At 48.6% G+C, this 17,524-nt stretch overlaps 1 protein-coding gene across 1 annotated transcript in view; it reads right to left on the bottom strand.

Moving 5' to 3' along the window:
- The window catches only part of VAV1 (vav guanine nucleotide exchange factor 1), a 74,598-nt gene continuing 57,074 nt past the window's right edge, over positions 1 to 17,524 (bottom strand). Inside the window, exons 16-27 of the mRNA XM_032252060.1 lie at positions 16,441 to 16,542; positions 16,098 to 16,195; positions 15,990 to 16,012; positions 15,769 to 15,814; positions 14,804 to 14,940; positions 14,164 to 14,229; positions 12,456 to 12,487; positions 10,847 to 10,963; positions 7,755 to 7,842; positions 5,289 to 5,403; positions 4,198 to 4,349; positions 1 to 306 (exon numbers count right to left, since the gene is read on the bottom strand). Of these exons, the coding sequence (XP_032107951.1) occupies positions 253 to 306; positions 4,198 to 4,349; positions 5,289 to 5,403; positions 7,755 to 7,842; positions 10,847 to 10,963; positions 12,456 to 12,487; positions 14,164 to 14,229; positions 14,804 to 14,940; positions 15,769 to 15,814; positions 15,990 to 16,012; positions 16,098 to 16,195; positions 16,441 to 16,542 (1,030 nt within the window). The 3' untranslated portion in view covers positions 1 to 252. The remainder of the gene's footprint in view (positions 307 to 4,197; positions 4,350 to 5,288; positions 5,404 to 7,754; positions 7,843 to 10,846; positions 10,964 to 12,455; positions 12,488 to 14,163; positions 14,230 to 14,803; positions 14,941 to 15,768; positions 15,815 to 15,989; positions 16,013 to 16,097; positions 16,196 to 16,440; positions 16,543 to 17,524) is intronic.

Raw genomic sequence — 17,524 nt, forward strand, 5'->3', positions numbered from 1 at the left:
TCATCTTCATCCTTTTATTAAATGTAATCACCTTGAGCCCTACCTCCTTGAGGAGACCCAAGAGGAAATCGGGGTGTTATAAATTAACCGTGGCAGGGCACATTCTGGGGGCACTGCCAGCTGGACGCTGGCCTCCCGCAGTCCATCCCAAAGTCTCCCTCTTCTGGGAGCTGTCACAGCCCCTGGCCCCACTGCCTGCCCACACTGGCTCAGAGCCTGGAGTTTCTTGTCTGTCCGCCAGTGCACCAGGGCTCAGCAGTATTCAGAATAATCTTCCTCCACGTAGTTGGCAGGGAACCACCCAACCTGAAAACAGATGCGGAGCTCATCAGAGCAGTCTCTGCACATTCTCCTACTGCCCCCCCACACCAGGCTGGCCCCCTCCCACTTCAGGGCCTTTGCTCCTGCTATTACTTCTACCCCAGAAAAGACATCACCCAACATACACAAGGCTGACAACCACACGTGTGTGCACTTGAGCATGCACACACACACACCCATTACCTCCTACAAGTCCCTGCCCAAATGTCACTTTATCAACAAGGCTTTCCTAACCACCCTATTAAAAATTGCAAGCCCCACCCACCCCAACCAAAGCTTCTTAGCCCCTTTTCTTTCTTTCTCTTTCTCTCTCTTTCCCCCTCCCTCCCTTCCTTTCTTTCCTTTTCTTTCTTTTCTTTTTTTTTTTTTTCTTGTCTTTCCTTCTTTCTCTTTCTCTTCTTTCTTTCTCTCTTTCGACAGAGTCTTGCTCTGTCACCCAGGCTGGAGTGCAGTGGCACAATGTCGGCTCACTGCAACCTCTGCCTCCCAGGTTCAAGTGATTCTCCTGCCTCAACCTCCCGGGTAGCTGGGATTACAGGTGCCTGCCACCACGCCTAGCCAATGTTTTTGTATTTTTAGTAGAGATGGGGTTTCACCATGTTAGTTGGACTGGTTTTCAAACTCCTGACCTCAGGTGATCCGCCCACCTTGGCCTCCCAAAGTGCTGGGATTACAGGCTTGAGCCACCATGCCCGGCCAGCAGGAATTTCTGTCTGTATTAGTGCCACTGAATCCCAAGAGCCTAGAACAGTTTCTGGCACACAGTAGATATTTAATGAATATTTGTTGGATGGATGGATGGATAGATGAATGGATGGATTCTTGGATTGCTGGGCAAGTGGATAGATAGGTGGGTAGATAGAAAGATAGCTAGATAGCTAGATAGATAGATGATAGATAGATAGATAGATAGATAGATGGACAGACAGACAATAGACGATAGACAATAGATTATACAGACAATAAACAGATAATAGGTAGATAGAAATAGACAATAGATAGATAATAGGTAGATAGACGATAGATAGATGAATGAGTGGATGGATACATGGGTTGGTGGATTGTGGTTGGATGCATGGATGGATGAATTAGTAGACTGATGGGTTGGTGGATAGATGGATAAATATAGAGACAGATTAACAAATGGGTGCCTGCATGGATAGAAGGATGGATACACAGGTAGAAATGAATGAATAGATGTTGGACGGATGGGAGGATTAATGGTTAGGTTAATGTTTTAATGGGTGGGTAGGTGGATGAATGGATAGACAGATGAGTGAATGGAAGGGTCGGTGGATGAATGGATAGATGCATAGGTTGAGATGGACGGATGCACAGATGAATCGATGATTTGTGGATGGATGGATGGATGGATGGATGGATGAATCCTTTACATCCCAATCCTCCTTCAGTGCTCCAAAAGGCTCTTTCAAACACTAATTGTCCTCCAATGCTCGTTAAACTGATCATCCCCTGTTTTAACAAAACTACTAATCTATGCAATTATCCAGATCACTTTTTCATGTACGTTTTCCCCAGTAGAATGTAAGCTCTAACCACTGTCCTTGTTTTCATTAAACAAGTATTTTTGAGACATCATCATAATCAAGGCAGAATTCTAGTGGCTGAGAAGTCATCAGTGGGTGAAATAAAGGTGCTCTGCCTCCATGGAACAAAAATAAGAACTTGGAAGAGGGCCAGGCGCGGTGGCTCACACCTGTAACCCCAGCACTTTGGGAGGCGGAGGCAGACGGATCATGAGGTCAAGAGATCAAGACCATCCTGGCCAACATAGTGAAACCCCATCTCTGCTAAAATATAAAAATTAGCTGGGCCCATGTGGTGGCGCGCGTCTGTAGTCCCAGCTACTCGGAGGCTGAAGCAGGAGAATTGTTTGAACCCGGGAGGCAGAGGTTGCAGTGAGCCGAGATCACACCACTGCACTCCATCCTGGCACCTGGCAACAGAGCAAGACTCTGTCTCAAAAAAAAAAAAAAAGAACTTGGCAGAAACAAGTGGGCTTGAAGAGTCTTGAGGTCTCTTCCATTCCTTAGAGTCTGAATTCAAGCAGACGAGTGAGCACAGTGATTTAGTCCCAGCTCTGCCTCTTTGTATATTCAGTATTGATTAGGCACGTACTGTGTGCCAGGCACTGTCCCAAGCACTGGTGATGTTGCAGTGAGCCAAGAAAGACACAAATGCCTGCCTCGGTGTTTTCAAAACATGCCAGTCACTCTCACCCCAGGACATTTGCACACACTGGTCCTTCTGTCTGAAACACTTTCCCCCAACCCATCTACAACCTTTTTACTTGGATAACTTTATTTATCTTTTATTAATCAGTTTGGTCTTTCAGATATCATCCTGACCTGCTCCCAGGGTGAGTCAGGGGCTCCCTCAGTAATTCTCCACCACAATCTCTTTTATTCTTTCTTCTTCTTCTTTTTTTTTTTTTTTTTTTTTTTTGAGACAGGGTCTTGTTCTGTCTCCCAGGCTGGAGGTACAGAGGCATAATCATGGCTCAGGCAGCCTCCAACTCCTGGGCTCAAGCAATCCTCCCACCTCAGCCTCCTGAGAACCTGGGACTACAAGCACACACTACCACACCCAACTAATGTTTTTATTTTTATTTATGTAGAGGTGAGATCTCAGTATTTTAGCCAGGCTGGCCTCGAATTTGTCGCCTCAAGAGATCTCCCACCTCAGCCTCCCAAAGCACTGGGATTGAGGGCATAAGCCACCGTGCCCAGCACCCTTGTTAATCGTGACCGCTCAGTGTCATAACTGCTTGGGTGTAGGTCTGTCCTCCGCATTAGATTATAAGTTTCAAGAGGGCAGTCCTTGTACCGTGCTTGTTTCTGTTTCCGGCACCCGGCACAATGTCTGCACACAGCAGGTGCTCAACACATGCATATAGGTTCCATAAATGCATAAATGACATCCCTGTCTTCCTTCCCTCTGACCAGGAAAGACCTCCATGGAAGCCACACCTCACCTGCTCCAGTCCCCAGTTCCAGCGCAGCCCCTCCACCACCAGATCAACCCCTGCTGGGAGGAGGTCTTAACATGTGTGTGATGGAGTGTATGTTGTTTGCTGAGAGGTGATGGCAAGGAACACCGAGCCATCCCCAGGCAGAAAACCGCTAGAATAGTAGGCAGTATGTCCCAGTCATGCACTAGATAAACCAGTTCCCAAAACACAGGATACATGCCCTTGTCCCCATTGCTGACTCAAAAAGGATGCTTTCTAGCTTATTTCTGTTTTAGTAGTGAGCAGGCACGATCTGCCTGTGTAGTCTATCTTTATTCTATGAAGAAACACTGAGCACCTGCTTATTACAAACAATCACTTGTTCACAAAGAATCAATACGTGGGTCCGAGTCTGCTCTGGGCTGTCAGCTGGGAAACGCTGGCAGACCCTGACGGCCCCACTCTGATCCCACTTTTGCACTCTATTTTTGTTTCTTTTCTTTTCTTTTTTTTGAGACAGGGTCTCGCTCTGTCACCCAGGCTGGAGTGCAGTGGCATAATCCCGGCTCACTGCAACCTCCGCCTCCCGGGTTCAAGGGATTCTCCTTCCTCTGCTTCCTGAGTAGCTGGGATTATAGGTGTCTGCCACCGCCCCCAGCTAATTTTTGTATATTTAGTAGAGATGGGGTTTCATCATGTTGCCCAGGCTGGTCTCGAACTCTTGACCTTGTGATCCACCCACCTCAGCCTCCCAAAGTGCTGGGATTACAGCCATGAGCCACCATGCCCAGGCTGTTTCCGTTTCTTAATTCCTTCAGTGCTGCCTAGACTGGGGTCTCTATGACCAAGCTGCTCTCAGCAAACCCCCATGCCCTCCCCCTGTTGCCCAGCCCTGCCTGCCTCACCCGGCCATAGATCTCCCCTCGCCACCAGCCTTGCTGTCCCTTCTTGTTAAGGATCTTGATGATGTCCCCCTCCTTGAGCGACAGCTCTGATCGGTCCCGGGCGCAGAAGTCATAGCGGGCTTTGGCTGTGCCAAAATACTTTGTGCTTCCCACTGTGGAGAGAGAACACAAGTGAGAAAAAGTTCTGTGGCGGATACCCACTCACTGAAGGCACAGCTCTCGGGAGGGTGCCTCCAGGATAAAGAGCTCCTCGGTGCTCTTTTCTGCGTGTTAGATGCCCCCTACTTTAAGGAGACACAACTGCACTCCCAGCATCATCCTCCTACCCGAATTTAGAAAATAAGACCTTTTTTTTTGAGATGGAGTCTTATTCTGTCACCCAGGCCAGAGTGCGGTGGCACGATCTCAGCTCACTGCAACCTCTGCCTCCTGCGTTCAAGCAGTTCTCCTGCCTCAGCCTCCCAAGTGGCTGAGATTACAGGTGTGCGCCACCACGCCTGGCTGATTTTTACATTTTTAGTAGAGACAGGGTTTCACCATGTTGGCCAGCCTGGTCTTGGCTACTCCTGACCTCAAGTGACCCAGACGCCTTAGCCTCCCAAACTGCTGAAATTACAGGCATGAGCCACCACGCCCATCCCAAAAATAAGACTGGTTTTGAATTCTTATTTTGAGGCTGAGGCATGAGAATCCTTTGAACCTGGGAGGTGGGGAGGCAAAGGTTGCAGTGAGCTAAGATGGCACCACTGCACTCCAGCCTAGGTGACAGAGTGAGTCTGTCTCAAAAAAAAAAAAATCTATAGATGTAGATGTCGTTATCTATACATCGACATCTATATCTATCCATCTGTCCTGACCTGCTCCCAGGGTGACTCAGGGGCTCACCCTGGGATATCTATGGATAGAGATCGATGCTAGATGATATACAGATATATAGAGATATAAATGGATAGACAGATGTGAAAAGGGGTTTCTGCTAGTGTACAGATATGACCTCTGCAAGCCCATCGGAAGGGGTGTCAGTGGCGTCTCCAAACTTTCCCTCCACAGTGGGAAGGGGCTGGGACGGTAGGCTGCCTGAGACCTCCTACCTGCTGGCTTGCTGATGGTCCTCTTCTCTGGCTCCTTGAAAGGGAACTGCAAGGTGGTGTCCAGAGACTTGAAGCAATCCTTCAGGGAGTTCTGCTGGTAAAACTCCACCAGCTCCTAGAAGGCGACAACATGACAGATGCTGTCCCAACGGGTCAGCCCATGAGGGGGCAGAGCTAGGAAGAGCCAGATGCAACTCCTCACATGAAGCAGGCCCTGCTTGTGGCCTCTTTGACAAGTGACCCCTTGAATGCTCCCCATGATGGGGAGCTCATCACCTTTCTGAGCAGCCAGGACCGTTTATGGGGAAGGGACCACATTACCTAAAACAAGTTCTTCTAATAGTTGAATAATTCACTTCCTGATACATTTACCAGATAATTAGCTCACCAAATTCAAAGCCTTCTATGGGTGCCAGGTGCCTTAATTTATAATTAGTAATCATTAGTGGACCAGATGCAGGGACTACAAAAGATTAAAACACGAGCCAGGCATGACCGTGCATGCCTGTAGTCCCAGCTATTCAGGGAGCTGAGGAGGGAGGATCGCCTGAGCCCAGGGGTTGTAAACTATAGGGAGTTATGATCACAACACTGCATCCAGCCTGGGCCACAGAGCAAGACCCTGTCTCTTGTATATTTTTAAAAATAAATCTATATGAAAGGTTCATAGATATTAATTACACTTTTCCTACAACTTGTCTGAAATTTTTCTGAAGTTAAAAATTGGGGGAAGATGTTTCAGAATAAAAAGTATGGAGGGGAAAAAAAGATCTGTTGAATAAATTAACCTTTGGGGGAGTCAAGGATCCATTTGAGAATAAAGTGAAATCTAAGTCAACTCCCCTTCAAAAAAATAGATGCATGCGAAATTCTGAATTTTCTTTCAGAGGACTCAGCTTCTCAAGGGCCCACAGACCATGGGTAAAAACCATATGCCTTAGACCACTAGGCTTAAAATGTCTAAAATATGGTTGAAAATTATAAGGCGCTGGCTGGGCGTGGTGGCTCACACCTGTAATCCCAGCACTTTGGAAAGCCGAGACAGGCGGATCACCTGAGGTCAGGAGTTTGAGATCAGCCTGACCAATATGGTGAAACCCCGTCTCTACTAAAAATACAAACAAAAATTAGCCAGGCATGGTGGCATGTGCCTGTAATCCCAGATACTCAGGAGGCTGAGACAGGAGAATCACTTGAACCTGGGAGGTGGAGGCTGCAGTGAGCCGAGATCCAGTCTGGGCAACAAGAGTGAGACTTCGTCTCAAAAAAAAAAAAAAAAGCATGAAAGAAAAAGGAAATTTACAAGGCACCAAACAGAAGCAAGAACACTCAAAAGGCATCTGAATTGTTGCTCACATGATTATGCAGCAGATTAGGCAGAGACAAGCTATGGGCTCTGCCATTCAGTGAAGCTAGATGAGGAGTAAGCCTCAGTTTTACCCATCTGTGAAATGGGAACTAGAACAGGGGTTGAGGGGATTAATTAGGTTCCTATCTATAACATGCTTGAGGGCTGAATCCAGTGGCTCACACACTTTGAGAGGCTAAGATGGATCATTTGAGCCTAGGAGTTCAAGGCCAGCCTGAGCAACAACGCAAGTCCCCATATCTATAATTAAAAATTTTGTTTTAATTAGCCAGGCATGGTGGTGCATGTCTATAGTCCCAGCTACTCAGGAGGCTGAGGTAAGAGGATTGTTTAACCCAGGAATTTGAGGCTGCGGTGAGCTATGATTATATCACTGCACCGCAGCCTGGACAACAGAGCAAGACTCTCTCTCTCTCTCTCTCTCTTTCTCTCTCTCTCTCTCCACACACACACACACACACACACACACACACACACACGTATATATACATATGTAGGTATATATGCATAAGTAAAATTTAAATGCATATATACACACATACATACATACATATGTATGTATATATGTATGAATCAAATTTAAAAATTAACATATCAGCTGGGCACGGTGGCTCGCAAGTGTAATCCCAGCACTTTGGGAGGCAGGAGAATCACAAGGTCAAGAGATCAAGACCATCCAGCCCAACATGTTGTAACCCCGTCTCTACTAAAAATACAAAAATTAGCCAGGTATGGTGGCGCACGCCTGTAGTCCCAGCTACTTGGGAGGCTGAGGCAGGAGAATCACTTGAACCCTGGAGGCAGAGGTTGCAGTGAGCTAAGACTGCGCCCCTGCACTCCAGCCTGGCGACAGAGCGAGACTCTGTCTCAAAAAAAAAAAAAAAAAAATTAACACGTCTTATACTGAAATGCTCTGTCAGTACTCAACTGCTGTTATTCATTATTACTCCCATGCTCATCCTTAAGAGTGTAAGTTTAAGGTCACTTGCACTGTAGCGCCACTAGAGGGGGTCACCCTGAATGTGGGAAAAGATGGAGGTGCAGGGAGGGTCCTCCCAGGCTCTGGGAAGCTGGGTTGGAGGGACACTGACCCTTACCGTAAGCCCCCGGAAAGCCTTTTTCTCCGTGATCCGGTACAGTCCTTCCGCTGTCATGATTTTAATGTGCTTGACCTCGACGTTGTATCTGGAACCAGATGGTCACTGGGCCCTGAGTCTGGGAACCAAGCCCATTCCCCACCAAGCCCCAATCATGGAAGAAGGAAACTTGACCCCTTCAGGTAGAAGCAACCACTGGAACCCAAAGGCTGAGGCTGTCCCAGCAGAACCCCTTCCCTAGGGCCTTCGCTACTCTAAGCCCTAATGTCTTCCTCTCATAGAAGAGGAATCGAGAAATCATCTTCCCTGACTCACACATTTGTTGAGAAGCCAATAAGACCCTATAGAGAAAGCAATGTTTGCCAGGCGTGGTGGCTCACACCTGTAGTCCCAGAGCTTTGGAGGCTGAGGCGGGCGGATCACCTGAGGTCTGGAGTTCGAGACTAGCCTGACCAACATGGAAAAACCCCATCTCTACTGGAAATACAAAAAATTAGCCAGGTGTGGTGGCATGCACCTGTAATCCCAGCTGCTTGGGAGGCTGAGGCAGGAGAATCGCCTGAACCCGGGAGGTGGAGGTTGCAGTGAGCTGAGATCGCACCATTGCACTCCAGCCTGGGCGACAAGAACAAACTCCATCTCAACAAAAAGAAAAAAAGAAGAAAAAGAAGGAAAGAAGGAAAGAAAGCTGTTGTAATATTCTAGAATAGATAGGAAGAGACGTCCCCTTCCACCAATATAGATGACCATACGATAGAAAGGAAGAGGGAGGAGAGACCCGTTTCTGACAATATGTGGACGTAGATTAAAAGGGGCCTTGGAAAAGACTTCCACTGCTGCTCATCTGGCAAACTAGATAAAAAACAAAACAACCAAAAAAAAAACCTTCCTACTACCCCAGAAATACTCACGAAAAAAAATGCTGAGCTCTCAAAAGAAAAACAAGGGAAATTCACAGGAGCCAAAAATAAAAACGAAATTATCAACTCAGCAGCATGTGAGAAAAGGGAATTCTTTTACACTGTGGGTTGGAATGTAAGTTGGTTCAGCCACTGTGGAAAGCACTTTGGAGATTTCTCAAAGAACTAAAATACAACCACCATTCGATGCAGCAACCCCATTACTGGGTATCATCTACCCAAAGGAAAAATTAATTGTGCTGCCAAAAAGACACATTTGCTCATATGTTCATCACGGCACCATTCACAATAGCAAAGACATGGAATCAACCCAGGTGCCCATCAATAGTGGACTGGATAAGAAAATGTGGTACATATACACGATGGACTACTATACAGCCCTGAAAAAGAATGAGATCACGTGCGTGCGCAACCTCGATGCACTGGGTGTTATGATCCTAAGTGAATTAACACAGGAACAGAAAACCAAATACCACATGTTCTCACTTATAAGCAAGGGTTAAACATTGGGTTCACATGGACATAAAGATGGGAACAATATTGGCCAGGTATGGTGGCTCATGCCCGTAATCCCAGCACTTTAGGAATCCAAGGCAGGCGGATCACCTGAGGTCAGGAGTTCGAGACCAGCCTGGCCAACATGGTGAAACCCCGTCGCTACTAAAAATGCAAAATATTAGCCAGGCATGGTGCTGCACACCTGTAATCCCCGCTACTTAAGAGGCAAAGGCAGGAAAATTGCTTGAACCCAGGAGGCAGAGGTTGCAGCGAGCTGAGATTGCGCCATTGCACTCCAGCCTGGGCAACAGAGTGAGACTCCATCTTAAAAAAAAAAAAAAGAAAAAAAAACAGATGGGAATAACAGACGTGGGGGAGCACTAGAGGGAGGAAGGTGAGATGAAAGAGCTGGAAACTACCTGAGGAGTACATGCTCACTCCCCACTCCCTGGGTGATGGGATCATTCACAGCTCCAAACCTCAGCACTGTTGCAATATGCCTTTCTAACAAAGCTGCACATGTACCCTCGGATTCTAAAATAAGTCGAAAAAATATATGTAGGTGGGGTGCAGTGGCTCACACCCGTAATCCCTACACTTTGGGAGGCTGAGGTGGGAGGATGGCTTGAGGTCAGGAGTATGGACCAGCCTGGGCAGCATGGGGAGACCCTAGTTTCTACAAAATATATTGACATCAGCTGGGTGTGGTGGCGCATACCTGTAGTCCCAGCTACTCAGGAGGCTGAGCTGGGAGGGTCCCCTGAACCTGGGAGGCAGAGGTTGCAGTGAGCTGAGATCTCACCACTGCACTCCAGCCTGGGCAACAGAGTGAGACTCTGTCACACACACACACACAACAATTAATGAAATTAATTTTTAAAAAATTAGAAATTCCTGGAAGTTAAAAAAAAATACATATGAAAACTGATTAAAAATAAAAGCCTTCAGGCTGGGCATGATGGCTCATGCCTATAATCTCAACACTTTGGGAGGCTGAGGCGGATGGATCACTTGAGGTCCGGAGTTTGAGACCAGGCTGGCCAACATAGTGAAACCCTGTCTCTACTAAAAATACAAAAAATTAGCTGGGTGTGGTGGCGCGTGCCTGTAACCTGGCTACTGGGAAGGCCGAGGCAGGAGAATTGCGTGAATCTGGGAGGTGGAGGTTGCAGTGAGTCAAGATCATGCCACTGCACTCCAGCCCGAGTGACAGAGGGAGAATGGGAAGGGAAGGGAAGGGGAAGGGTGGGGAGGGGAAGGGAGGAAGGAAGAGAAGGGGAGGGGAGGGGGGGAGAGGGGAAGGGGAGGAGATGCAGGAGGGGAGGGAATGGGGTAGGGGAGGGGAAGGGAGGGGATGGGAGAGGGGAGGAGGAAAGGAAAGGAAGAAAAAAGAAAAAAAAGAAAGGCCAGAGTGACAGAGGGAGACTCTGTCTTTAATTATTTAATTAATTTTTAAAAGTCTTTTTGAGCCTCTCTAAGAATCGGATCTCGTGCTTGTGGTTGTCAGTTGAAAGAAATAAGGAAGATGAAAAGCAATCGGGACCCTGCAGGGCTCAGGAAAAGGTGAATGTTATCACTGTACACTTTTAGAAAGTAAAGCCTGGATACCCTTTTTCCCCAAGCCTACAGGGCCAAGGCCCCAAAAGGGCGTGGGGTCAGGGAGAGAGGAGTTACTTAATGCTGATGGCAAATTCTGCTGCGTCCTTCACCCTCTGCCGCACCAAGAACGTCCCGTCCGAGCGGTTGGTGAGGATGCTCTCTGCCCCTGCGCGCTCCATGGGGCCTGCGTACCTGCAAAGATACACCAAAGACAGAGTTTGTGCGTGCCCCGTGCCTGGGCCCCACATCGCCGTGCAGAGGCTGCCTTTCCCCGTGAACCCCCTTGATTTTTTAAGTTGGTGACAGCCTGGATCTCACAGCCCTGCAGCACCAAGGTAGGCCCTGAGGAGGCAGGGGCCGGAACCCGTTGAGAAACATTAAGTTTACCCTGCCCCGGTGGTTCCTTTGTGGAGGGCACCTGTCATCCCCACTACTTGGGAGGCTGAGGCAGGAGAATCACTTGAAAAGGTTGCAGTGAACTGAGATCACACCACTGCACTCCAGCTTGGGCAACAAGAAGATGGTGGCATCATCATGCTGTGTTTTATTACTAGCAAGAGATGGTAAATGGAGGCTTTGGGTTCAAATCCCATCTCCATCACTTCCTCACCATGTGACATGAAGTAAGTCACTTCCCCTCTCTTACACTCCTTTGCAAAAAAGGATTCCTCCTTGGCAAAAAAAAAAAAAAAAAAAAGCAGTGGGCAGGGAATAAGAATCGAATTGCAACTATTTACCGAAGGGCTTTTGTAATGGCCGGGCGCGGTGGCTCACGCCTGTAATCCTAGCACTTTGGGAGGCCAAGGTGGGTGAATCACCTGAGGTCAGGAGTTCAAGACCTGCCTGGCCATCATGGTGAAACCCCATCTTTAAAAAAAAGATTAAAAAAAAAAAAGAAAAGAAAGTTAGAGAAGCTCCTTAAAGAGCAGGGGCACCAGCGATTCCTCAATGCACCATTCTTTTATGTGCCATTATGAAACATTTCCTGTCTATAAAATTCAGCAGAAGACGGACGGTGTTGATTGCAAGAGCCATTTCAATGGCAGAGATGTTCAAATGTGAAGGGAAAACAAAACATGCATCTTAGAACAGATTCACTGTGGTAACAGCAACAGCTAATGCTATATAAACTGCTCGTTACGTGTCAGGACCAGGACGAAAGCACTTAACAGACTCACTTACACCTCCTAACAACGCTATGAAGTAGATACTGTCATGAAGCTATTTTCCAGAGAGGAACGCTGAAACAGAGAGGTTGTTACTGGCCCAACGTCACACAGCTAGGTAATGTTGGGGTCAGAATTTGAATCCAGGTCAGCAGGCTCCAAGGCCCCAAAAGCCACACTGTAAACCTCCACCCCATGCGCTTGATGTGCTATAGGGGCAAACCAACCACGAAAAATCCCACAAAAACACCTGGGACTGTCACCACCACCACCACCATCATCATCATCGTCGTCACAACCAGTTTCCTTCCAACAAGACCATCATCTCCCAAGGTCAGGGACCCTCTTTTGGCAGCCCCCTCCCCAGCAGCCCCCAGCCCAGAGCTAGATTCAGAAGTCAGTGCTCAGGGTTCACTGAATGCATAACTAATTAACCTGGAGGCCCCTCCCATACCCCGCCTGGAACACCAACCCAGAAACCGCTCATTTAAAAAAAACAAAAGCATGTTTCTACTTACCAGAGATAAACAGACAGGTCCTGAGGAGGGCCCTAAGAACATAGACAGAGACCCCGACTTAGGGTAAAGACCCAGCCTGACAGCAAAGGGCAGGGCACTTCATTCATTCATTCATTCATTCATTTATTCCACTTGCATTTATTGAGTTCCTATTACGTGCCAGGCACTGTGCTACTCCTTGAGGATACTGTCCCAGAATCTCAGGGGAGAGGCTGTGCAAGTATCAGAGAAAGCAGGGGTTGTTTCTCAGCAGTTTATCATAGCCCTTAAGCCAAGAATGGTTCTTACATTTTTAGATGGTCGGCAAAAATCAAAAGAATTTGTTTTTTAATTTTAGAGACAGTCTCACTACGTTGCCCAGGCTTAGTGCAGCGGTATGATCATAGCTCACTGCAGCCTCGACCGCCTGAGTTCCAGCCATCCTCCCACCTCAGCCTCCAGGGGAGCTGGACTATAGGCATGCGCGCCACCACACCCGCCAATTTTTAATTTTTTTTTAATTTTGTCAAGATGAGGGTGAGGGTCTCCCTTTGTTTCCCAGACTGGTCTCGAACTCCTGGCCTCAAGCAATCCTCCCACCTTGGCATCCCAAAGGGCTGGGATTATAAGCATGCGCCACCACACCTAGTCAAATGAGTATCTTTTGGATTGTGAAGATCATGCGAAATTCACCTGTCAGTTACCATGGATTATGCTTTATGGGAACTTAGATATGCCCACATATCATTTACAGATTAACTCTGGCTGTTTCTGCACTGCAGGGGCAGAGCTGAAGGGGTGCAAAACTACCTGGGACCCTCGGGGGTGACATAATTACACTACTGTTCAGCTCTTTACGGAACAAGTTTGCCAACCCTCATCTAAATATGGGCAAAAGTGCTCACTTCCACTACCTCAAAATCAGAAGGACAGCTACTACAAGGCAAAACCAACCAACAGCAAACAAAACAGGAAGCAGCGAATGCTGGCAAGGGTGTGGAGGAATCGGGCCCCTGTGCACTGTTGATGGGAACGTAAAATGGTGCACTGCTATGGAAAACAGTATGGGCAGGGTGTAGCGGCTCGCGCCTGTAATGCCGGTACTTTGGGAGGTCAAGGCGGGTGGATCACCTGAGCTCAGGAGTTCAAGACCGGCCTGACCAACATGGTGAAACCACATCTCTACAAAAATATAAAACTTAGCCTGGCACGATGGCAGGTGCCTGTAATCCCAGCTACTTGAGAGGCTGAGGAAGAAGATTCAGTTGAACCCAGGAGGCGGAGGTTGCAGTGAGCTGAGACCATGCCATTGTGCTCCAGCCTGGACAACAACAGCAAAAGTCTGTCCAAAAAAGAAAGAGAGGAGAGGAGAGGAGAGGGGAAGGGAAGGGAAGGCAGGAGAAGGGAGGGCAAGGGAGGGCAAGGGAGGAGAAGGGAGGGGGCAGCCCCACCTTCTAGGTCCCTGCTCTTTCCTCCCTAGCATACCCGGGTAGGAAGGAAAGGACTTTAATACAAAAATGATCAACGAGAAAAAGATTAATTATTGTTTCCAGGGTGGCCCCTCTCTGGGCTCAGTTGGCAGGGTGGACAAAGCCTTGAGTTGGAGAAAGACCTGCCATGATGGGCAGCCACCTCCCCAGCTCCAGGAGTGTCTTTCCAAGTCTGCCCTTCCTCCCAGGACCGTCCCTGGACCCCTTGCCCTGGTTCCATTCAGACTTGAGGCACTCACGTGGACGTAGGGCTTCACCCTGTTACAAGGAAACCAGCCAATTTCATTAGTAGACGTATTCCTGCCCTAAACAGCCAGGAGATAAAAATAAGAACAGAGAGGTTATGGGATCCACGACCCCTCCCACCACCTAAACCCATAACCCTACACACAGATCCTGCCCCGTCACTCATGTGCATGTGTGTGTGTGCGCACGTGTGCATGAGTGTATTTGCACGTGTGCATGTGTGTATGTGCATGTGTGCGTGTGTGCATGAGCGCGAGTGCCTGCATGTGCGTCAGTGAGTGCCTGTGTATGTGTGCATGTGTGTGCATGTTTGTGTGCATGTGTACGTGCATGTGTCCGTGTGTGTGCATGTGTGCATGTGTGCGTGTGCGTGTGTGTGTGTGTGTGTGTGTCCATCCCTGCTCATTGTTCACTCTACTTGTCCATCTATCTCAGGATGGCCTGGAGAACCCAGAAAGGTGATGATAATCAGTATTAGTTTCCAGAGAGCCATCCCCAGAAATCTGTCTACCCCACTCCCCAGGCATCCCCTCCAGAGTACAGTGGGGCTATGACCCAACTCCCAGAGACCACATGAACCCATCACCCTACACTTGGGTCTCATCCCATCACTCCTGTGACCCCAGCCTGTACCTCCCACCAGTTCTGTTCAGCCTCAGCCTTCGTGAGCTCCACAATGTCTCCAGGATTGAGCCGTAGAAAGGGTCCAATGGCTCCAGGGGGTGGAGGAAGCCCGTAGTATTCCTGAAACACCTCCATCTTGGGCAGACCTAGAAGACAAGGTACAGGGGTTCAGGGTGGTTGGCAGTCAATTTTCAACCCTGAATCTTGCCACCCACCAGAATGGCTAAAATGTTTCTTTTTAGACTGGCAATACCAAGTGTTGAAAAGGACGTGGAGCAACTGGAACTCCCACTCATTGCTGGCGGGGATACCCTTTGGAAAACTATTCAGCAATATCTACTGAAGCGAAACATACCTACCCTGTAACACAGCAACCCAAGATAAATTAAAATATGTGTCCTGGCCAGACAAGGTGGCTCATGCCTGTAATCCCATCACTTTGGGAGGCCAAGGCAGGCGGATCAAATGAGGTCAGGCGTTCGAGACCAGCTTGACCGACTTGATGAAACATCATCTCTACCTAAACTACAGAAATTTGCCAGGCCTGATAGTGGGCACCTGTAATCCCAGCTACTAGGGAGGCTGAGGCAGGAGAATCGCTTGAACTCAGGAGGTGGAAGTTGCAGTGAGCCAAGACTGCACCACTGCACTCCAGCCTGGGCAACAGAGTAAGACTCTGTCTCCAAAAATTAATTAATTAATTAAAATAAGCACACACTATATAATTGAATTTATGTAGTATGGCTGGGCAACATAGCAAGACCCCATCTTTATAAAAAAAATTTTTAATTAGCCAGGTGTGGTGGTGTGCACTGATTTCAAGTGATCCTCCCGCCTTGGCCTCCCAAATTGCTGGGATTACAGGTGTGAGCCATTGCACCTGGCCCAGTGTGGCTGTTGATATGATTATGGGGCTCTGTCCCTGGGTCCACATCAATGGAGATGAATTTTCCCCCTGCCCCCTGCAGACTCACCCAGCTCATTCCTCTTTTTGTCCTGAGCCCTTCGATGTAGTTTGTCCTGGAAGGAGAGACAAAGAAAGCCTGTCTACCTATGCCCAGCCTGGGAGCTTGTAGGCCCCCAACACTGTCCTCACCCCACCAAGGATCATGCCCAGTTCCAGGATCTCCTGGGTCCTCCCCACACTGTCGCCCATTATTTGCCACGCACAGGAAGGAGTGTGGGAGAGTCTTACCTTCTTCATCGTTCCTGGGAAATCTATGGGAGGGTAAAGGAAATGGTGAGAAGGGGAAATCCTCCACAAAGAAGCAAGCTCACCTCCCAGCCTCCCTCCCACTCGTACCTTGCCCGTGCCGGCCACAGGGAGGGACCCTCCCCAGACACTCCTTGTGTGCAGGTGCCCGACACCGATGGCAGCGGTAGCCCTGATAGAAGGTGCCTCTGAGGTGCAGAGGACACAGAAGGAAGAGTGAGTGATCCTTACAGACACGGCCAAATATTCTGCCAAGAACATAAAGGGTCCCCTTGGGTTGTCCTTAGATCAGGAGAGTGATGGTGAAGCAGAAGATCAAAATAGGGATCCCCTCCCCCATCTCCCAATTTAGGGGACCAATTACTGGGGGAGCTTCTTTAGCAAGGAACTGATGACCAAGCCCAGGACTGGGACCCTCCTCCCAGATTCCCACCTAAGCAGCATCTGACAGGCCTTGCAGGACGTGGTCTCCTCAAAGGAGAACATCTGGAAGTCATGCCCATTGGCGGTGGCATTCTCGGGGTAGATGTTGGAGCTGGCAGGAGAGAAAAAAAAAAAAAGAGGGTCAGCCGGGCATGGTGGCTCACGCCTGTAATCCCAGCACTTTGGGAGGATAGGAGGGCGGATCACAAGGTCAAGAGTTTGAGAGCAGCCTGACCAACATGGTGGAACCCCATCTCTACTAAAAATACAAAAATTAGCCAGGTGTGGTGGCAGGTGCCTGTAATCCCAGCTACTCGGGAGGCTGAGGCAAGAGAATCGCTTGAATCTGAGAGGTGGAGGTTGCAGTGTGCCAAGATCGGAGCACTGCATTCCAGCCTGGCGACGGAGGGAGACTCCATCTCAAAAAAAAGGGGGGGTCAATATTTTATTCCTTTTTAGGCTGAGTACTCTTCCACAGTGTGAACAGACCACATTTTGTTTGTCCACCCATCCATTGGTTGATGTTGGGGTGGTTTCCACCTTTTGGCCACACTGGAGAGTGCTGCTATGCACATTGGTAGAAACAGAAAGCAGGTTAAGCGCTTCCAGGGGCTGGGAGGGTGGGGAATTGGGAGCGAATGCTTAATGGGTATGCGGTCTCCTTGGGGTGATGAAAAGGTTTTGGAACTGGAGAGAGGCGATGGTTGCACAGCATTGTGAGTGTACGAAATCCCATGCGATCGTACGCTTTGGAATGGTTTGATTTTTGTTGTGTGAATTTCACCTTATATAAAAAAGAGAAGACAAAAGTGGAAGGGGAGGAGGAGGAGGAGGAAGAGGAGGAGGAAGAGGAGAAAAAGGAGGAAAGGGAGGAGGAGGAAGGGGGAGAAGGAGGGAGTGGAGGAGGAGGAAGAAGAGGAGGAGGAGGAGGAAGAGGAGGAGGGAGAGGAGAAAGGAGGAGGAAGGAGAGGAGAAAGGAGGAAGGGGAGGAAAAGGAGGAGGAGGAAGAGGAGGAGGAAGAGGAACAGGAGGGAGAGGAGGAAGAGGGAGAGGAGAAAGAAAGAGGAGGAAGGGGAATAGGAGGAAGCAGAGAA

The sequence above is a fragment of the Sapajus apella genome, unplaced genomic scaffold (assembly GCF_009761245.1).
Source record: "Sapajus apella isolate SASKATOON/1434 unplaced genomic scaffold, GSC_monkey_1.0 scaffold77, whole genome shotgun sequence".
NCBI classification, from domain to species: domain Eukaryota; kingdom Metazoa; phylum Chordata; class Mammalia; order Primates; family Cebidae; genus Sapajus; species Sapajus apella.